We start from the raw sequence: 22,240 nt of genomic DNA, 5'->3' as shown, positions 1-22,240 counted from the left end.
TACCCCTCGACTGTATTTTGGTACCGTGGTGGACCAGAGGGCCATTGTAGAATATCCGGCAGTGTATAATTGATATATAGACACCCAAAGTTCTACCACGTTTGTCACGGTGACAATTCTCAAAAACTATCGACCCAAAAATGTGTTGGAGCAAATTCCATGAAATTCGACATTATATGTCTGACCCAAAACCCAGTTCGATATCCCATCCGAATATCACGTCGAAGGAACTGGCTAGTGCCAGATTTGTCGAGCTAGGCTACTGTTAGGCATAGGCTACCAAAAACTATATTCGCACTTAATATCTCAATTATATGTTTTATGTTCTTCAGGCATGGAAAGTAAATCAAAATTCAATTATATATGGAAATATTTAAAATTTATATACTGGATTAGGACAAAAACTAAGTGTGATTGAAGCACTATTTTCAAGAAATTGATTAGAATCAAATTAGATGCACAATATGAAATATATAATATGATCATATATAGGCTATTTCGAAATTTTATAGCGCTTGTAGGCCTATAGAAATGGAGATAAAACGAAACTAGCCTATTTATTTCAAATTGTATGGCATTCCGAATCCGAATTCTTTCACACTCGGGCTTCAATAGATTTTTCTTTTGCTAAGCAAAATAATAAAATTATTATTCAATTGATTCGAATGGAATACAACACCATGTTAGTTCTATATCTGACCAGATTATTTCAAAATTTCCACCGCTGTCTTGTCTCCAGTGTCTCCACTGATTCCTATAATACCGACTCCCCCCCCCCCTAACTATCCTATATAATTTTGTGGTCTATTGCCTTTAAAAGAATTCCATTTATTTGCTATAATAGATTTTTTGCTCCAAATTTTAAGGTTTCCTTATTTGGGTCATCGTGGTAAATAGACACTGCCTAGAAGAATCGAAAACTTCCAAATAAGGGTAGTCAGATGTTTTTCGTGGGATGGATTTTTTTCTTTTGCTGAAATTTATGTAAATTATAGGCCTATGCGAAAATCTAGAAAATGTGTCCCTTAATTTATCTGAAAATTTTAACTAAAAAGGACAGTCCGACTTAAAAGCGCAAACAAGAGCAAACAAGCGCAAACAAATGTAAACAAGCGCAAACAAGGAGCAAGCAAGCGCAAATGACGGTAAAAGGCACAGAAAAGATGAATTATATATGACATCGATCGATATTAAAGGACGCGGAAGCGATTTCAGATGCACATTGTGTGCTTCGGCAGAAAACGATTTCAAGTGTTATGAAATCGATTGTAAAGAGGTTTTCAGGCTACTTTTGGGTATCATCTGAATTGTTGCTAGTCGAATCCGCTTGAAACATATAACTTTTTTTTTAAAAATGATATTTACTTTATTCGTAACAACTTGCTTTAAAATCTACTTTCTCTTGTCAAACAGCATTAAAGTGATCCAACCCCGATCAAATCATTCAAAATCACTTTAATTCTTTTAACTCCGAAATTTTTTTTGGTAGAGAGGTAAAAGATTCATTGAATTCTGAAGTTCGACCATCCTAAAAATGTCTGTAGAGTTGCATGATTATTGCATTCTCGACAGCTTCCTTGTTTGATCCCATGATAGAGGAAAACCGTTTCGGAATATGGAAGGCTATATCATGTCTAATTAATGGAATATGCTATGATTGTCTCAACATTCTTTAATTAAAAGCTGAAAAAACTCAATTTACGCTATAAATAACGCTTTTCAGAATTGGAATTTTATTCTCATGCAGTGATCACCGATAACCGAATGTCTGCAAGTGAGAACAGTCAACGATCTGGAACTGACCATGTAGTCATTGATAGTTATTATATCACATACTGTGCGTCGAAGATAAATGTTGATAGGGTACATCGGCTACATCAAATCATGCTCTACAGAAGAAACCTCATGACAAGCAATTGTAGACAGCTTCGGCTCTGAAGACTAGGTCACAACTGCCAGCTAACAGACTGATATTCCTGTCCTTGATTTTTACTTGTCGAGTGCTTGCGCAAACTCTCCCTTTAAGTGTTGTTGCTGTATCATTTTGACAAATAGTAAAAATGTACGGTAGCCGAAATGATAATATTATGGCGCTATTTGAATGACCTATCGACATGACATTGTGTATTATTAACAGTACGAAGTCGCTAGAGGCTGTGGGAGGCCTTCGTGGGTTTTGCTGTGGTTTTGGGTATTAATTCCTGGAAGCAAAAGGGAAAAAGTTTAGGAGTGTAGATTTTTATTCTTGCAGGTTATTCATGGTAAACAGTCATGCCTTTGTTGTGTGTTAACACAGGTAAAACTGTTTGAAGTTGATCGACGTGTCCAGTAAAACTTAGCGGAAGTGAATGGTGCGCACGACGCAAGTAACTGTCAAAACAAACATAAAATGGTCTATTGCTTTTGTACACGTTCAGCTCAAGTGTGAGGGTCTGTATTTCATCTATGCTACTACCAAAATAACAACATGTGGTTGAAGCTTTGTTTGCTGCTTATCTATGTGACATTTTTATTCATCATAGCTCGGTTTATCGAGGCTGTAACATGGTATGAAACAGGTTCTTTATCAAGACGCCTTCTTGATCCAATGACCCTGTCAGTGATGAAATTAAAAGCCTTGTTACATCAGAGAGGGGTTACCTATGATGGAGTTGTTGAGAAATCTGATCTGACACAACTTGTTGAATCTACAGGTAAACTTGATCCCATGTGTTAATCATCTACTTGCAATAATATCTTATTGTAGCTTCTAACCTCAAAATGGAATTATCATTAACAATGAAAGTTATTTTGCTTAAAATTCCTTCACATGCACTTTTTGTAGAATGTTTTAAAGATGGGTTCCCCTATTTTCATTTATGAAAATGAAAATACTAATATGAGAAGAAAATAGAGGTGTTTTAATGACTTCGAAAAATACCAGTTTGTCTCATATGTCCATAATTAATTCATAATTAGCTAAATTAGAAGAGAATTACCAGCAGAATTCCAATGAGTGACCGATCAAGAAAGGTCAAAAAGCCGTTTTTTGTTTATCCAGACTGTACTAATATGAGCATTCAATTATATGTGATATGAACATAAAAGATATGCTTAAGAATGATAATTCATTAAAAACACCAATTTGTCATATAGTTTGCTTAATTTGACGCTAAAAAAATAAGGAAACCCATCTTTAAGGAGTTGGAAATATATACAGAAATTTAAAATGAATCATATTAGCTTAATAAATTTATTGGCTTGATGCTATTTATTTACATTTATGTTTTATTGATTATTTTTTTTTTTTTTTTCTGGTCATATGTGAGAATTTGTAATCAGCTTTATCCAATGCTTAGTCAAATCAAGATTAAACTTGTAAAATTGTTTCATATGAATGCTTACAGGTCAATGAAATAATTAAGTTTAAGCTTATTGGACTATATTTTCTGAGATACTGGATGTGTTTGAGCAATAAAAATATAACTTAAACTTTATTGCTTGAAGAATTTGCCAAGTTTTTAATTTTTCAATTTGATGTTTTTAAGGGCCTGCTATGGAAGATGAAGTTGAAATGTCTTTAATGGAAGAAGAGACCAGTGTAGAAACAGTTTTCGAGTCAGGAGCACATTTTTACGAGCAAGTTGAAGATGCTAAAGACAGTGTGTGGATTATCTCAGTGATATGGGGTGATACTCTTAACCACAGATTTATATCAGAGACAGTATGGAAATCTATTAAAAAAAGAGTTTCCAGATTTGGTATAAGAGCAGGAATAATGGATTGTGGCAAATACCCCAAGTGAGTTCATTTTCACATGGATTTGGATACATATGCATTTTTATACGCCCACACGTAAGATGGGCGTATATTGTAATCACCCCGTCGGTCCGTCCGTCTGTTCACATTTGGCTCATGCTCACTCTACAGGCTACAGTTCTTTATGGATTCTTTTGATTTTTATTTTGTATGTCAATGTTGTTATGAAGATGATTTCTATTGATTTTCGTGATGATCGGATAATTTTTCACCGAAATATCGTGTCTGACTTGACGCTTTTCTCTATTAGTTATATTGTGCAACTCGTGCACACTCTACAGGCTACAATTTTTTACAGATTCTTTTGATTTTTATTTTGTGTGTCAATGTCATTATGAAGATGATCCCTAAATTGATTTTCGTGATGATCGGATAATTTTTCACCGAAATATCGTGTCTGACTTGACGTTTTTCTCTATTAGCTATATTGTGCAACTCGTGCTCACTCTACAGGCTACAATTTTTTACAGATTCTTTTGATTTTTATACGCCCACTCGAAAGATGGGCGTATATTATAATCACCCAGTCGGTCGGTCCGTCCGTTCACATTTGGCTCGTGCTCACTCTACAGGCTACAATTCTATACGGATTCTTTTGATTTTTATTTTGTGTGTCAATATCATTATGAAGATGATCCCTATCGATTTTCGTGATGATCGGATAATTTTTCACCGAAATATCGTGTCTGACTTGACGTTTTACTCTATTAGCTATATTGTGCAATTTGTGCTCACTCTACAGGCTACAGTTCTTTACGATTTCTTTTGATTTTTATTTTGTGTGCCAATGTTATTATGAAGATGATCCCTATTGATTTTCGTTTTGATCAGATAAATTTTCACGGAAATTTCCTGTCTGACTTGACGTTTACTCTATTATCTATATTGTGCAACTCGTGCTCACTCTACAGGCTACAGTTCTTTACGGATTCTTTTGATTTTTATTTTGTGTGCCAATGTTATTATGAAGATGATCCCTATTGATTTTCGTGATGATCGGATAATTTTTCACGGAAATATCCTGTCTGACTTGACTTTTTACTCTATTAGCTATATTGTGCAATTTGTGCTCACTCTACAAGCTACAATTCTTTACATTTTTAGATTCTTTTGATTTTGTGTGTCAATGTCATTATGAAGATGGTAAATATATCGAATTTCATAATACTTACAATCAAAGCTATCTGTGGGCGTATGTTACCTTGCCTGGCAAGCTATATTTATTGTTTTATAAATAAAAAAAACCCCAGAAAAAAATTATCTTAGATTTATCTCTACAGTATGCCTCAATTTTAGTTCAAATAGAGCTCTTTTATCAGACAAAAATAATTTTCTATCCTCTTGGTCCATGATAGTGCTTATTTTTGTGTTCAATTTGGTTACATGGCAATTACCATGATGAATTAATGATTATATTACAGGTACTGTCATAGGAAAGGATTTAGTACACCAAGACTCATGATGGCTGTCCCTCAAGATTTCAAGACAAAAGCATCTGTTAAAATGTATACATATTATGGCCCTGCTCGAGAATCAAATATAAATAGATGGATTCATGAAAGAATTGATGAAAAAGTAAATACTGTGAAAAGATTCAAGGAATTCAAGTCTGATTGGCTGTTATATAAACACAGTTTTTTAAATCCAGAAATACGCACAATATTATTTTCGAAAGGACTTACCATGCCTATGTTTTATTCTGCTCTTAGCTTGAAATTTCCTGGTCGTGTACAATTTGGAAAAGTTGATATGCGATCATCAAATGAAGAATTTAAACATTTTTTATGGAATAACTCAAAGGTTTATGGATCATTACCTTATTATTTGATCATTACACCAGAAGATAAGTTTGTCTATGGCTTAAAAAGAGGAGAGTATTTAACATATGAAAGTTTAGAAATATATTTAAAATGTCTATATCCATCTCTCAACGATTTATTTATTTTATCATTTGTTATTGTTAATGTTATGAGTTGGTTTGAGTTTTTTGAGGTTCAGGGAACTCTATTTAAAAGATTGAGAAAGTTACTATGGTGTGCTTTAAAATATAATGTTTTGTTAATAATGACATGGTTACCATTAGTTGGGATATTCTCATTACCAAATTTGGACAAGTTAACCATGTTTGGTTTGAAAATAGTGCGTTTAATTTCAACTTCCTCTCTGGCTAGCCTTTTACGACAAGATATCTTTTTTTATACTGTTTATAGTCGCTGTTTGGCTCTATCATTTCTTCTCTATACTTTTCTCATTGGATTAGTTCAGTACATGAAACAAGATGTTGTGACAAACGAAAATAATGGTGAAGAAGAGGAAGACCTGTGGAATTTCAATCAGATGAGAACATTACAACATCTGTTTCGACCAGCAGATAGTATAGGACGATTAGAATCCGGACTAAATCGCTTTGGTGTGGTCACTTCAACACTTTGGTTACAACCATCTGGCTCATTAGAGTACATTCAACAACTTCCAACTTGGCAATTTCATATTAATAATGTACACTGTGTCAATGAAAATCCAACAGAAATGAAAGAAATAGTACAAAATGAAAATCTTGATATGTTAAAAGAAGATGAAGTGTTTTCAGAAAAGGAAATTGTGCAATCTGAAAAATTTATGGAAGATATCAAATTAAATTTATCATTTCCACCTGGGTATCTACCTAATACCCAGTGTGTTATCTGTCTTGATGATTATGAAAATGGAATTACATTATGTGGTTTACCATGTGGACATTCATTTCATGAGAAATGTATCCTCTCCTGGTTGAATCGAGACAATCATTTTTGTCCAACTTGTCGATGGCCTGCTGATCAACCTAAAAAAGATACTCTGCATCTTCATTGTGAATAAAGAAAAAAAATAAAAAGGTGTGCTGTAAAATTATGCTGCATGGGATATCAATATTAATCATCAGGAAAATTCTAAATAATTTTTTTTATTGACACCTTATCTAGCTCCATTATATTTGGCATTGAAATTTTTTTTTAAAAAATAAGTGAAGAAATAGCATTAGCACAATTTATAAATTTGTACATAAGTATAAAGATGCCAAACTTTAAAGTTGGGTTTCACAACAAATTAACAGAATAATAGTTTGATGGCTTAGCTATTATGATTAGTATATCAAAATTAATAATGATCTGATTATTAATATAGCCTGTTCGATGGGTGTCATAAGATTTAAAGACTTGTATTATGTGATAGAGAATTAGTTGAACACTTAAGGGATCTAGTGTAATCTAATTAGATGTTTCTTTTCATTGCGGTGAATTACACTATTAATTAAACTATCTAGCTATGTTGTCTCCCCTTCCCCATACTAACAAGTTCTCAAACTGAACCCTATCAAGCATATTCAATTTTACTTTGTCAAAGACATTTATGTACATCCTGGATTTAAACAAGAGCAGTCAAGCTGTTCTCATGGTAGTGTGACTAACCACTTATACAGCTGTTGCTGCTTTGTTTGAGGCACAAAGTGATCTGAAAGAAGATGGTTCTAAAACATTGTGTACCATTGTCTTTGACTGATTAAACAAATTAAATTTGCTTTCATCCATATATACATTTGTTATGATTTATTAGACTGATATTTCGTCCTCTAGGTTTTAAGTGGTAAACAAGTTTCTTTTACAAAAGGATTCACTGTTAATATTTGATATAAAATTATAAGAATAGGTTTCTGAATCCTGTTTTTTCCCCCCAAAAAAATCTAAAAAGAATTAGAGAATTTGTTTTCACTGACAAAATATCATGCAATTGTTGTTATATTTCATTTATTATGATATAATTTGAATTATTGCTTCATAAATAAAAGCAGATTTAAAACAATCCTTTGTAGTGTAACATTAAATCTTCTCAAATGATTCAGTAGAAAGTTGCAAATCAGCTCAGTGTAACAAACCTTCATTAGTTTAAACCAACTGCTGTAGTGGCTGTAAATGATGAGAAATCTATTTTTCTCAAAACCGGTACTTCTGAATACAGAGATGCTCTGAAGTCACTCCATTTTAATCTAATTGCAGGTGAAATTTGAACTGTATCAGTATCAGCTAGTAAACTGAAGTGAATGATTGTTCATTGCATCATTTTGCAGGTAATGGATAAAGATATTCAAATGTATGAAAACTGATTATAATGGAATATAAATATAATTTGCTTTCCAAGACCTGTGAGTTCCAATATCATACAGTTTTCAACAAATACATGGGAATACATGGGATTTTTTTTTTTTAAATTGGGACTTGATGCAATATATTCTCTAATCATCTTTCTAAACTTTTCATTCCACTTCATAACTTTGTAAGAGTGAAATTTATTAATTAACAACCATAGAAAATATAACAGATTATAATAATAACAATACTTATACATATCAAATTAGAAGTATATGCAGGAATGATATATTATAAAGCTGCCATTTAAATACTCTAAATTCCCATTATTATAAGATAGCTTGCCAGGCTAGGTAATACATGCCCACTGGCAGCTTTGATTTTAAATAAAAATATTTGGCACCAGTATGAAATATTCAACCTTCAGTCTTGCGCTTCTTTTGAACTTTTTGGGGCAATACTGTAAAATATTACCAATGTTCGTCAAAATCGGTCCAGAATTGTGCCTTCTGTTTATGGGCTGGAAATTGAACGCGTTTTCAAGAACAAGGGCAATAACTCATACAACAAATTTTTCAATTTTTCTGATTTTCAATAGGGTTCATACTTGGGTGATAACAAACATTAACACCAAGTTTCGTCAGAATCTGTCAATAATTGAACCATCTAGAGCGTTTACATGCTAAACTTTAACACGTTTTCAAGAACAAGGGCAATTACTCATAATTTTTGATTTATTGATTTTCAATAGGCTTCATCCTTGGGTGAAGTTTTATCAAAATCTGTCAAGAATTGCACCTTCTAGAGTCTTACCGAACATTTCAAGAACAAGGGCAATAACACATACTTAATATTTTTAGATTTTCTGATTTTCAATAGGGTTCATCCTTGGGTTATTACAAACAATCATACCAAGTTTAGTCAAAGTCAGTCAAGAATTGTGCCTTCTAGAGTCTTTAAAAGTAATTGTGAACGGTCGGATCGACAGATAGACATGGGTGACAACAATATACGCCCCCCCATTTCATGTAACCATATAAAAATGAACACACATCTCATAAGATTATAGCTAATTAAACTGATCAGTAAGATCATAATTCAACCTGTACAGCTTGATTTTTTATTTCAAATATCAAACTATTAATCTTTACATGTCAAAGAATCTGCTGCACGTGTGCTATTTTCTGATTTACTTGCATCATCATAAAATTCAGGCCCCAATGTAGGCATCTCCAAAGGAGGTAAATCATAAAAATCTTCTTGAGAAAAATGTCTTTCATAAAGATCATTGGTCAAAGGTGTTTGTCCAGTTTTATTATTCACAATCTTCTGAAAGTTATCTCTTTCAGCTTTCAATGAATCTATTTCATTCAACAATTGTTCAATGTGACCCCGTAAATTATCATTATGTATGGACAGCTCTTCTATAATAGTTTGACTGTCTTTTGGTTGTTTTATATATTTTATGGGAGCTTTAGAATGTATTTTAGCTGGAATCCCAGATGTTGTTTCAAAGCATGTTTTTCTCTTGTCTAGAAAATTCAATAAAGTATCTGTTTCTGTCATTGTTTGATAAACATTATCATATTCATAAGATGGTTCATCAGCCACTGCATCAAATATACTGGCTTCAATATTATCAGTTTGACTTTCTTTATTTACCATATTATCACCTCCCTTGGATAATCTCTTACTTTCCTTTCTTTCTTCTCTTAAACATTGCTCTTCTAATTGATCAATTTTTTTCAAATGATAGCCATGCTGTAGCTTTAATGATTCAAGAGCATGATTAGAACCAGTGAGCGTCATAGCTTGCAGAATACACTCTGAAAATATAAAACACAATGGTTTCAATTAGTCTAATCAATCAATTTTGCACTTTTAACATTGAATGCCTAAAACCCATACTTGGCCCTCATTTTGCAATGCGAACTCTCACTATGTTGATTTGTGATCAATAATTAAAATATGAATGAAATGACTGTTTTGGTATAAGAAAAATTACCTGCAGCTTCAGTGTGACACTGTATTGCTTCTGGATATTTACCATTTTTAATCAACAACTCTGATTTTCGAGCATGTTGATGCGCCTAAAATATAATCCTTAAATTGTTTAGTGCTGGCAGCATAGAACTGTAAAATATATATTGTGGGTGACCGCTTGAAATCTCGTATAACTATATATGAGAAAAACGCAATAAACTATTTGTATACGCGTATCATGTTCAAAGCTATACGTGGTTTTCATTCTGTGAACCTCGTATAACAATTTGATTACTCCGGCCTAAATAACTCATATAATAGTACAGTACCAGTATAAGGATTTTTGTTTTCATCCACAGAAAAAGGAACACTGAACCTCGTTTATTATTACGAGGTTTTAAACTGACTGTTTATATACAGTCGAGTAACCTAATTTCGTGGAAACCTATTATTCGTGGATTTCCAGAAAGGATTAATAATTTACATGAGCGACCTTGCGCGACCTCTGCATTAGTTTGTTTTAATAAATAATAATAATAAATGAATCCAATAGTTTCAAGCAAGGTTAAATGTATTAATGTATACTTTGACAAATACAAAATGGCGGATTTCAGTTATTACCAAACATCACCATTTTTTATCAGCCGAATTTCCTTATAATTCCTAGCCGTAATCGGAATTCCAAGTGTCGTCTGCTAGAATGTAGTCCAACAAATAAAGTCACGTGATCAACTAGCGGATTCCAAGTCAGCAGAAAATTTCTATGGAACACAAAGTGGACCATATTCTTATGTTGTTTCATTGACTTTAAGCAATAAATCACGCTACGTATATCATATTTTGTCAGTCACTATTTTTTTTTTAAATCAAGGTTCTTTGAAGGAATTGTCACTAGTTATAATGAATTGATATTAAAGATAAATACTAAGAGAAGTTAATTATACCACCCGGTATCCATACAACGTGTTTTTCTAGACTTATTTATAGTTCAAACATTGTACACGAAAATAGGTGACGCCGTTGCCGAGTTGGTTGCTCATGAAATATGGGTCAAAGTGAAGAATTCATAAAGAAAATCGAAATAAACCAATTTTAATTATTTTGTAGAATATCTGAGGAAACATCTAAGACATAATATAAAAATAATAAAAAAAGTTTTTTTAACTTTGACGAAATTCGGTGTTGAATCCTTATATCCACAAAAATGGGTTACACCACTGTACGTGTCATTTAATTTTTGGTTTTTGAGTTATTTACAATCAAGCTAAGAATACCCGGTTTTGATCAAAAGATCTGTGCTTTTACGAGCTTTCAAACAGTACCAAAAAGTCAAAATGACCAAATATGGCATATACAAGGTTTCAAGGGGTCACCCACGATATCATATTAAAATTGCTTATCCTAATTGAGTGAAGACAGACTAGAAATAGCAAAATATCCGCAGGCGTCAATCTGGTAATCTGACGAACGGTTACTCAGACATCAGCGCACTGTCAAAATTAGTACGAAAATCGATAACTAACCGTGTTCAATGGAGATTCCATTTTTAACAACAAAAGAAATCTTATTGGCATAGGCTATTGAACAATATGATGATAAAGGTAAAGGACATTATTTTCTTGATATTTATTGAGTTATTTCACTTCCCGATTTCCTTCGGTAAAGAAACCGGAAGTTACCATGTATACAAGCTCTCTTCAAAAACACTTGCAATATAATTATGGTGTAGTATGAAACGAAGATTTGTAAAAAAAAAAGAAAAAAATGGAACTTTATTAATTATTTTAAAAGGTGCTGGATATAATTATTGAAAATTCTGATTTTCCATTTCCTTAAAAATCGACAAAAGCTACAACTGAGATTTGTGGTGGACAAATCTATTCTTACTTCCCCTGATTGTTTCAATATCTCGCGACAGACACTTCTTCCGCCTATCAGGATGGATATCCTAAATTTGTAAACAAAATAAACTTTTCCAATGATTTAAAATGTGGAGTTCATTTGCATGGTATTATTGTTTATACTAACCTTTGTGCTAAATATTACCCCAATGCTGCTTTGATTTCAAGATTAGTTCTCCAGGCTACATCACATTTTGTAATTCAGTGTATTGAAACTGAAAGAAGGAATTCCTTTCAATGATGATAGCAATAATAGGGCTATTTGTGCATTGGAATTTACACCAATGCACAAATAGGCCTATGCTATCATTGAAATAATAAGATGTTTTGCTTGTACACAGATGCACATGTTATCAAATTATGAGTTATAAAGTAACTATTGGGTAAACTGTAGCCTACTGGTATCAAATCTATATAAAAAAAATGCAACCTTTATTATGGGTCTTAATAGTTAACCTTTAAATTAGGTGGAATCAGGCCAACTTGGATAACCCAGACCTATTTTTAAGACTCAACTCCTATCAACTTTTAAAGACACAATCATCTCAGACCACTTTTTTATGAAGGGATCAAATTTAAAAGAAAGCTAACCATGTCTCACATTTCTATGAAGTTATTAATGACATTTTGATATACAGTGGTGTAACCTATTTTCGTGCATATAAGGATTCAACACCAAATTTCGTCAAAGTTAAAAGATCAGAATTTTTTTTTATGTCTTAGATGTTTCCTCAGATATTCTACAAAATAATTTAGATTGGTTTGTTTCGTTTTCTTTATGAATCCCTCACTTTGACCCATATTTCATGTGTAACCGATGTAAATTATTTATCATTTCCGGATATGCACGAAAAATAGGTTAGCACGAAATTAGGTTAGTTGACTGTAAATGAACATTTGTGAAATGACATGATTGTGGTGAATTCTCAGTTTTATAGGATGTAGCTTAATACCTTTGTCTTAGCCAAATTTGATTTTACACAGCATGGCATTTACCCGATTATTTACAGGATATAACACTTATTTTTATATTTAAATTCAAATTGATTGATAGGTAGAGAATAGTCTAAACTTTTGAACAACTTTGTACAGTCTTCCATGTGCAAGTTTTTCTATATTCAGAGGCTGATTAATATTTACACTGCAGATATGATTCAGGATTTTAGTTTGATATATAAATGAATTTAATGTCTGTTGTATGGGAACCATCATTTTTGTTTTGCTTATACGGAAATAATTACTGTTGTGAATTTAAATGCTTAGTGCTAACATCATCAAAGATCCAAATAACAATCATTTTTTTTATCAATCTATATGGAATGTGTGTATATGGCTCTGCTTGACTGCCTTTTTGTGTTTTATCATTCCAATAGAATGTGTGTTAGTTTCTTATCTTTTTACTGGCCATGGACAGATATAATATATGAAAATTTGATCTGTATCTTTGCATTTGTAGAAGAGGCACCATGAATGGCATACGTATATCCAATATACCTATACAACTTAGTGAGAGATTGTTAAGAAAATATTTTTCTGATCCTGTTCATGGTGGTGGAGAAATAAAATCCATCTACTATCCTCTCATCAATAATGATGCTGTTATAATATATCAAAATGAAATAAGTAAGTTTCATTCTTATGGTACATTGACACCAACAGTTTTAAGTGATACTACATCTAAAATGAACATAAAATTTAAGTTCTCAAGCCAAAATATTCAATATGAGTATATATTCATCAGTTAGCTTACCTGGTATCTTAAAGTTATAACAGGATCCCTGTAAAATCTGGAAAATTGGAAAATTCATAAAACTAAGTAATTATTGAATATCTTGATATTAAGTGTTTTTCAATAGTTGATTGCATATTTATGGATACTTACTAAGTTTTTTGGATTTATCGGATTAAATGAGGATCCTGTTATGTTATTTATGACACCAGGTATATCTACTGGCTCCTATTCGCTAAGTTTAAAATTTGTAAATTTTTCGTTAATTCTAAGGCATAGTATCACTTTAAAGATGAACTTTACAACTCAATTCCCCGGAAAGCGATAAAGAAATATTGTCACAAATATATACATTACAATATTTTTCAATCAATAAATAATTTGTTTACTTTGTAGCTGCTGTAACAGCTGTGGTAAAAAAAGCCGAAGAAAATGCGGGATCATTTCGAGTTGCACCTCTACCACATCAGGTATACATTATCTTAATTACAATCTTTACAGAGAGGTCCCATTAACTTTGAGGTCAGTGATTAAGGTTGCAGATGCAACAATAGACTTATGTGCAGTGTGCTACATACAGTCAAGGTCCAAAATTTTCCATTTTGCACACTGCGTGGCATTGCCCTTCTTCAATAACCTTATCAGGAGTGGAAAAGTAGAACGTTAAACTTTGATTCACTTCATGTTTATTACATGTCTTGTTATTTACATCTACATCTCACTTTGATAAAAGACTATATTAGAAGGACAGAGTAATGGTTCAGTTGACAGTGAGTACAATTACTGTTGGCCAGAAATTTAGTCAGGTTTATGGTAGCACAAGCAGTATTTGCAAGAGAGGATTAAATTTTTAAATATGATTGATAACGGTAGGCTACAGTTTACCCAATGATTTGACCACCTGTAGGCTACACCTTAGTTAAAACCGCGTCCTCTCAACAAATAGATGCAAACAAACAGATAAGTGCGTATGAGATGATGAATTTTATAAGTCCAAAAAAACTCTTTAAATATGAGAGGTATGTACTTTCATTATTCATGAGTTATGTGTTTGATTGGTTGGCTACATGCAAGTGTGATGTTTGGCTTGTTTAAAAATCAATTTGACATCATTATTTCGGTCAAAGGTATCTGATTAGAAATATGTTATATTTTTTCAATCCCCACTTTGTAATATATCATATCATGATCATGGGACCCTCTATTCAACCAATCATACCTTAGTCTCAGAAACGAGATTTATTTTTCAGCTAACCTAATCAGTAAAAGTGTTCACATCTCACTGTCAAAATTTATGCCTTCCAATCCATGTGTGTCCAGAATTATACACGTTTGAAAGTTAAAAAGATAACTCATCTTTTCTTGTGACTATATATATTAAAGAATGTAAGGAAATAAAAGGTGCAGTTTCTTGTTTGAGGTATATTTGAAGGAATAATGTGTTGTTTGTGCAATTCTAGTACTTCTGAATTATTGTTTGTAGGTGTTCTCGAGTGTTGATGTCCACCTTGAACCAGGTCTGTCTACATTTGTTTTAACAACTAATGAATATATTAAGACATTAAAAGATTGGGGACTACAAGTATCAACTGGAGTTCAAGGTCAAGAAATTTGTACATTGTCTGGCAGTTGGTATAAGGTAGAATGGGCTTGGAATTATCTCAGTCAGATCATGGAGAAACAACATGCCATCCATCATCGAGTACAGAGTCAAGTCAGTCAAGAGGATTCTGATGTATCCAATGATTTTTCTGATCATGAGTTTTCTCCAGAACAAAACCGCGTAACGAATGGTATTGGACATCAAAGACCTCCAGCAGCTTCCGTAAAAAGGTATATATTCTTCCCATATCTACCAGTGGAGAAGCTAAAACATACTCCTTACATGATTCTAATGCAACAACTTTTCCAATTTCACAATCTTTGAAGAATACCAGAAGTTCTTGAAGTATATTCACAACTTAAAAATTAAAATTATGCCAGTTTGCTTTTAGACTGAAATATGTCCTTGCATGTCTAGTCTTTCTAATGATTGATTAAAAACTACAACAATTCAATTTATCTCAGTTTTCTGGGTGCTTTCTCAAAAATCTGAAATGTTATTCTTGCATTTTACATGATTATAGCAATCCTGATCTTTATTCATGAAAGTGCATTTGGTATCCCAACTTGATTAGCTTACCAACAAAATTAAAAGCATCCATTTAACTTTTCTCATTTCTCTTGGTGCTCATTTGATTTCAGAAGTGAAGCATCCAGAATAAGCAATGGCAGTGAAAGAAGAATGCAGAGCTTAAGTTTACAAAGTGAACCAGGAGCTCCAAGACAAAATATTCGTAGCTCTAACCAAAGTAGACATAGCCAACAAAATGCTTCTCTCTTACAAGATGACTATGATATTGATTTACACAATCAGTTTGGATTGTCTTTAACCTCTTCACTTGGAGACTCAGTTGTCCAGAATCCAAAAGCCAAAAATACTAGAGCACGAGATGCTGATTCAACCTTCAATCATTTTACAAGTATGCAGTCCAGAGAAAGTCTTCGTCATCAAGTCAGGGATATTCAGTCTGATGGTGCTGCAAGTGCTAGATCGTCTACATCAGATCGCAACCAAGAGACCTATAGAGTGACTAGTCCAGCAGCAGAATCACCAGATAGATCTAATATACCCATGATAGACACTTACATAGATGATGATGAGACGGATACAATACATGATCGTAACTCTGTAGCATCTGGTCACTCAGATACTCCTAGGAACAGTATGAGACAAGATGAAGCCACCAATGATATCAGAAGTGAAGAACAATCTAGAGCTTCAGTAGGCACATCAAGATTTGGTGGCTCTTCTTCATTTCAAATGGAGGAAGAAGTACCTGATGGCTACAAATCTCAATCACTGAGAATTGGTGACTTAAAGATTAAGATTTATTTAGCAGACATCACTCAAGCGACCTCAGAAGCTATTGTAAACGCAGCTAATACTGAGTTGAAGAACTTTTCTGGTGTAGCTAGAGCAATAGCTAAGGCAGCTGGTGAATCTTTAGAGAGGGAATGTGACCAGTTTATCAGGTTACAAGGTCGTTTAGATACTACACATGTCATGCATACAACTGGTGGTAATCTGAAGAAATTTAAGTACATTCTTCATACTGTAGGACCTATTTATATTGGATCCAAGTATCGAGATGAATGCTTGTTCCAGTTAACACAAACATTTTTTAACTGTTTGATGTACTCAGAGGAAAAATTGTATTTGAAATCTTTGGCTCTTCCATTTATTAGTACAGGTAAATAAGTCTAGTATTTTTTAGAAAATGATGATATTACTAGAACCGTGGAAGGTACCCATGCAGTGCATATCCGACCTGATAAATTGGTGGGATTTTTTAACCAAAAGAAAAATATGTCAAAACTCAGTAAACCATCTAATGTTCGGTAGTGAAAAGCTGCATGAATTTGATATAATTCAGTAGTAAAAGGAGTTAACATTCGGTGGTAAAAAATCGATTATCAAATAGCTGTAAAACCGATAGTATACATTGCACAACAATTTGGATAGATCTCGTGAAACACAGTAACTTTTGTTCTGGTCAAAAGGTCAACAAAGGTCTAAAAACAGAGAAATGAGCCTTAAAAGATTTGAAAATTGCTATTTTCGTAGGGCTGTAAAAGCGGAAGTATATGTCAGACATCAAAGATCAAAGTATGAATGGACAGCTAGATCAAGGTCAAGGTCATCCATGTAATAGGTCAAAAAATATAATTTTGTAAATTATAAAACATATTCCTTTTTTTGAAATAAAACACCCAGACAATTGTGTTTTTATGAGGAACTGATCAAAGAAGTGTTCTATTTTGATGCAAAGTTTATTGCGAGTTAAAATAAATTTCAATAATGTTAGGTAATTGTAAATCTAACCGGGATGTGCCACGCCCAAAAATTTTGTTATATCATATATAAATGTGTACAATGTTAAATTATGTTCAAAATTTCAAGTGCCTACAATTATTAGATCATGAGATATTTGTTATACGTTAAAAGTTTGAGTTTATATAGCAAAGTTTCTATAGAGTTTTGTGCAAAATTTTAAAAGTGCAATTTGGTTCAAAATATCAAGTGTGATATAGATCGCACACATTAAGGATATAAGATAGATTTTGTCGAATGCTAATTAGCTCGCATGACAGAGCTCTTTAAGGATAAAGGTCACCAAAGGTCAAGGTCACTTGATATAAGTCTTTACAGTTTTGACAATATTGCTGAAAACATAAAACCGGAAATTAAAGAAAAGCAAAGCCAAAATTCAAAAATTGTCTTCCTTTGTTATGTTAGCAATCAATTGCAGATTCTATAGATATTAAAATCACACACGTCCACAATTGCTTGTAAAAACTCTAGAAGGCACAATTCTTGACTGATTTTGACGAAACTTGGTATGATTGTTTGTAATCACCTAAGGATGAACCCTATTGAAAATCAGAAAAATTGAAAACTATTTAGTATTATTTATTGCCCTTGTTCTTGAAATACTTGTAAACACTCTAGAAGGTTCAATTATTGACAGATTTTCACTAAGTGTAAATTTTTGTTACCACCCAAGGAGGAACCATATCGAAAAATATTCAGTATGACTTATTGCCCTTGAGCCTGTAAACGCTCTAGAAGGCACAATTCTTGATGGATTTTGACGAAACTTGGCATGAGTGTTTGTTATGAACCAAGGATGAACCATATTGAAAATCGGAAGAATCGATAAATATTTGATGAGTTTTTGCCCTTGTTCTAAAAATCGTGTTCAAGTTTTAGTCTGTAAACACTCTAGAAGGCCCAACTCTTGACAGATTTTGACGAAACTTGGTAATATTTTTCAGTATCTCCCCAAAAAGTTCAAAAATAAATCATGCCTGTGGGCGTATATTGCCTTGCCTGGCAAGCTATCTTACATAGCGAGATACAATAGCGAGATATAAGAGATAATGCTCTCAGATCACCTGTTGCATGTGCAGTTTTGGCTGGGGAATAAAAAAAAAAATAAAAAAAATGGTCATTTCGAAAACAACGCAGAGCATTTTGCAATGTCACAACAGCTTCTAATTATCTGTCAAAAAGGCATTATTTCTTGAAGACTATCCTGTGATATGGAGATGTTTTTTGAGTAGGCTCTTTCGAGTTTGAAAGTTATATTATGTATAGAATTTATTTCATTTATATTTTTGACAGGTGTATACGCTGCTCCATTAGAAGATTGTGTTGCTGCTTTTATTGATGCTGTTCTGATATTTATACACAAATATCAGCGAAGTTGTACATTATCTGAATTACATTTGGTTAATAATGATATAAATATAGTCAGCATGGCTAGTACATTATTGCAATCTATTATGGATGGTGCTGACTTTGATCAGATGACTGATAATGCTGTTCAAAATTTTGAAATGAAGAATGTCAAAGATCCTTTTACACGAAGTTTAACTGCAACAGGGTAATGTTTATTATATCACTTTTTATATACGCCCACATGGAAATCTGGACGTATATTGCCGTCGCCCCTGTCCATCGATCTGTCCGTTCACATTTCTTGTAGGTGCGATAGAGTCTACAGTTTTTATCCGATCTTGATCAAACTTAGTATGCAAGTATATATTGATGAGATTTCGGTCGAGTTTGAAATTGGTAATAATTGGATGACCAGTTAATAATGTGGCTTGTAGGCGCAATAGAGACTACAGTTTTTATCTGATCTTAATCAAAATTGGCATTCATGTATATATTGATGAGATCTCAGTCAAGTTCGAAATTGGTAATAATCGGATAAATGGCTTCTTAGTTATTGCCCTTGACTTAGAAAAAAGCGTCAAATTAGGCACGACAGAGACTACAGTATACAATCTTGATGAAACTAGATATGCATGATTTCTGACAGCTGGTAGTGGGCCTTGGTTACCTTGCCTGGCAAGCTATCTCTATCTGGTCTTGATGAAACTTAGTATGCTTGCAGATATTGATAAGACTTTGGTATGCATGTATATATTGATGAGATCTCAGTCAAGTTTGAATTTTGTCATAATGGGATGAATGGTTTTAGAGTTATTGCCTTTGACTTCATAAAAGATAGCTTGCCAGGCCACTATCAGCTGTCAGAATTGATAACAAAGTCTGTAGTGGTTCAATATGTGAAACCAATCATCCAATTGTTACTTATTTCAAGCTTTACTCAGGTCTCATACCAACTTCATCATAAAACTGCTCCCTTTATCATGATTACAAGCGAAATTTTAAAGTTTTTACTAAGTCAAGGGCAATAACTCTGAAACCAATCATCCGATTATGACCAAATTCAAACTTGACCGAGATCTTATCAATATATACATGCATACTAAGTTTCATCAAGATCAAATAAAAATCTTAGCCTTTATCAAGGCAAATTTAACATGTTTTTACTAAGACAAGGGAAATAACTCTGAAACCGATCATCCGATTATTACTAATTTCGAACTTGACCAAGATCTCATCAATACATACATGCACACCAAGTTTCATCAAGATCAGATAAAAACTGTAGACTCTATCTTGCCAACAAGCCAAATTTCACGCATTTTTACTAAGTCAAGGGCAATAAATCTGAAACCGTTCACCCGATTATTACTTATTTTGAACTTGACTGAGATCTCATCAATACATACATGCATACCAAGTTTCATCCAGATCAGATAAAAACTGCGCCTACAAGGCAAATTTGACGCGTTTTTACTAAGTCAAGAAATGTGAACGGACGGGGGCGACAGCAATATACGTCCACATTGCCATGTGGGCGTATAAAAACGCTTCAAATTTGGCTTGTAGTCATGATACAGTGTGCAGTTTTTATCTGATCTTGATGAAACTTAGTATGCATGTATGAATTGATGAGATCTCGGTCAAGTTGAAAAATTGTAATAATTGGATGAATGGTTTTTGAGTTGTTGCCCTTGAATTAATTCAATGTTTCTAATTTGGCTTGTAGGACTAATAGAGATTACATTTTTCATCCGATCTTGATGAAACTTGGTATGAGACTTTAGTAAAGCTTGAAATTAATAACAATCGTATATTTCACATATTAAACCACTACAGATTTTGTTATCATTTCTGACAGCTGATAGTGGGCGTATGTTACCTTGCCTGGCAAGCTATCTTTTTATTTAATGTGCATCTAATTCTAAGGTTAACTGGTGAAAGGAATGGTTATCTTAGCTTTTTGGTTGGTTAAGTTAAACTATGCTTGTAAACCCATAGAATTGCATTATATATTGAATTATTAAATATTAGAATTGTCAGTCTTCTGAATATGTATGAAGATTATTGACTGAATATATCTTTATATCATTAAATCAGGGCTTCTGGTGCCCGGCCTAAAGACGCTATTGGTGGAGGAAGTATGAGAAGATGTTCATCAATGGATTATATAAACCAAGATCCAGGTGTATATGGTAGAGAAACCAGCAGTAAGAGTTATGATTTTGATAAAATGGATATGACTGATGCTGCTGGTATGTAGTGCTTCAGATAATAGTGTAGTTTATTTACAGAAACAACTAAATCTTACACGTATAGAAACCTCCCTGAGGAGCTGTCTTCCAGCTGTTCCATAGCAAAAACTCATAAGCAGGCCAGTCTTTAGACTGTAACTGAACTGGCTAAATTAAAAATAAAAGGTAATAAAAGCTAATTGAATTTTGGTATAATTTATTAATTAGTCTGTGATTATCCATACCAATTTACAGCTGATTGGAAAAAGTAACTATTTCAAGGCCTCTTTTACACACAAGACTACTATTTGTACAAAGTTTATAAACAGATTAATAAAAATTCCAACACTGAATCCGACTGAGCTTAGTTCTATTTTAAAGATTTGGAATGATAGCCTAATATATTTATATTTACTGAATTTCGTTATACAGTAGATTAATGCCAGTTTTGAAGTTATTCTTAATGTCATAAATTGATAATTTGTTAAATATGATGATGTTGGGTTCTAAGTTTCATATCTGCTGCTTTTTATCACTTGTCTTATTTTATGTATTTAAGGCACATCATCAAATATCCGTCCTCAACGCTCTGGATCATTCAGTTCAACTCCTAAAAGATTCTCTCAGCCACAATCTCCAAAACTATCAAGTTCAAGAGATTTAGCATCTCATTCTACTTCACGTTATACTTCTGATCAAAGACCAATATCTCAACGTACCAGTGGTGCAGCTAAAACATACTCCTTACACGATTCTAATACAACAGCTTCTTCTATCTCACAATCTTTGAAGAAGAATATATCTCAATACAGTGGTAGAAGTCCAAGAAGTTCTGTGTCACCAATGAAAGCCTTACCATCTGAACATCGGACTGAGACTAAAAGGTCTAAAGGTGAGATCAAGTCATTGTTTCTTCTTATACACCCATGTTATAATGTGTTTTAAGAGCACAAAGGCCCCCTTCCTCAGGGACAGACACACATGAAATGTCAGTTGAAGTTCAATGATGTCACTTTCCTTAGTAGTTGCTAAGTAACATTCCAACTTTCTTCTCCTGGTAGGATTCATAAAATAATAATCGTTCAATAGCCTAGGCTAATAAAGTGGGTCTAAAAGTTTAAGAAAGTGTTCAATGAAATTTTGAGTTATTGCCCTTGACTTAATAAAAACGTGGCAAAATTTGTTTGTTTGAG

At 33.0% G+C, this 22,240-nt stretch overlaps 2 protein-coding genes across 2 annotated transcripts; one reads left to right on the top strand and one right to left on the bottom strand.

Annotated features, from left to right (window-relative positions):
- Positions 1-2,162: 2,162 nt before the first annotated feature.
- LOTGIDRAFT_211488 (hypothetical protein) lies at positions 2,163-6,654 on the top strand (the record flags this gene model as incomplete). The annotated part of the gene is made up of 3 exons (XM_009068400.1): positions 2,163-2,693; positions 3,528-3,780; positions 5,220-6,654. The coding sequence occupies exons 1-3, from the start codon at positions 2,468-2,470 to the stop codon at positions 6,652-6,654; spliced, it is 1,914 nt and encodes a 637-aa protein (XP_009066648.1). The 5' UTR covers positions 2,163-2,467.
- A 2,405-nt stretch (positions 6,655-9,059) lies between these two features.
- LOTGIDRAFT_155891 (hypothetical protein) lies at positions 9,060-11,446 on the bottom strand (the record flags this gene model as incomplete). Its single annotated transcript, XM_009068399.1, has 3 exons — positions 9,060-9,745; positions 9,925-10,009; positions 11,426-11,446. The coding sequence occupies 3 exons, from the start codon at positions 11,444-11,446 to the stop codon at positions 9,060-9,062; spliced, it is 792 nt and encodes a 263-aa protein (XP_009066647.1).
- Between the last annotated feature and the right edge of the window lie 10,794 nt (positions 11,447-22,240).

This window comes from Lottia gigantea (genome assembly GCF_000327385.1).
Source record: "Lottia gigantea unplaced genomic scaffold LOTGIsca_9, whole genome shotgun sequence".
Lineage (NCBI taxonomy): Eukaryota > Metazoa > Mollusca > Gastropoda > Lottiidae > Lottia > Lottia gigantea.
This window is presented reverse-complemented; position numbering and strand designations above follow the sequence as displayed.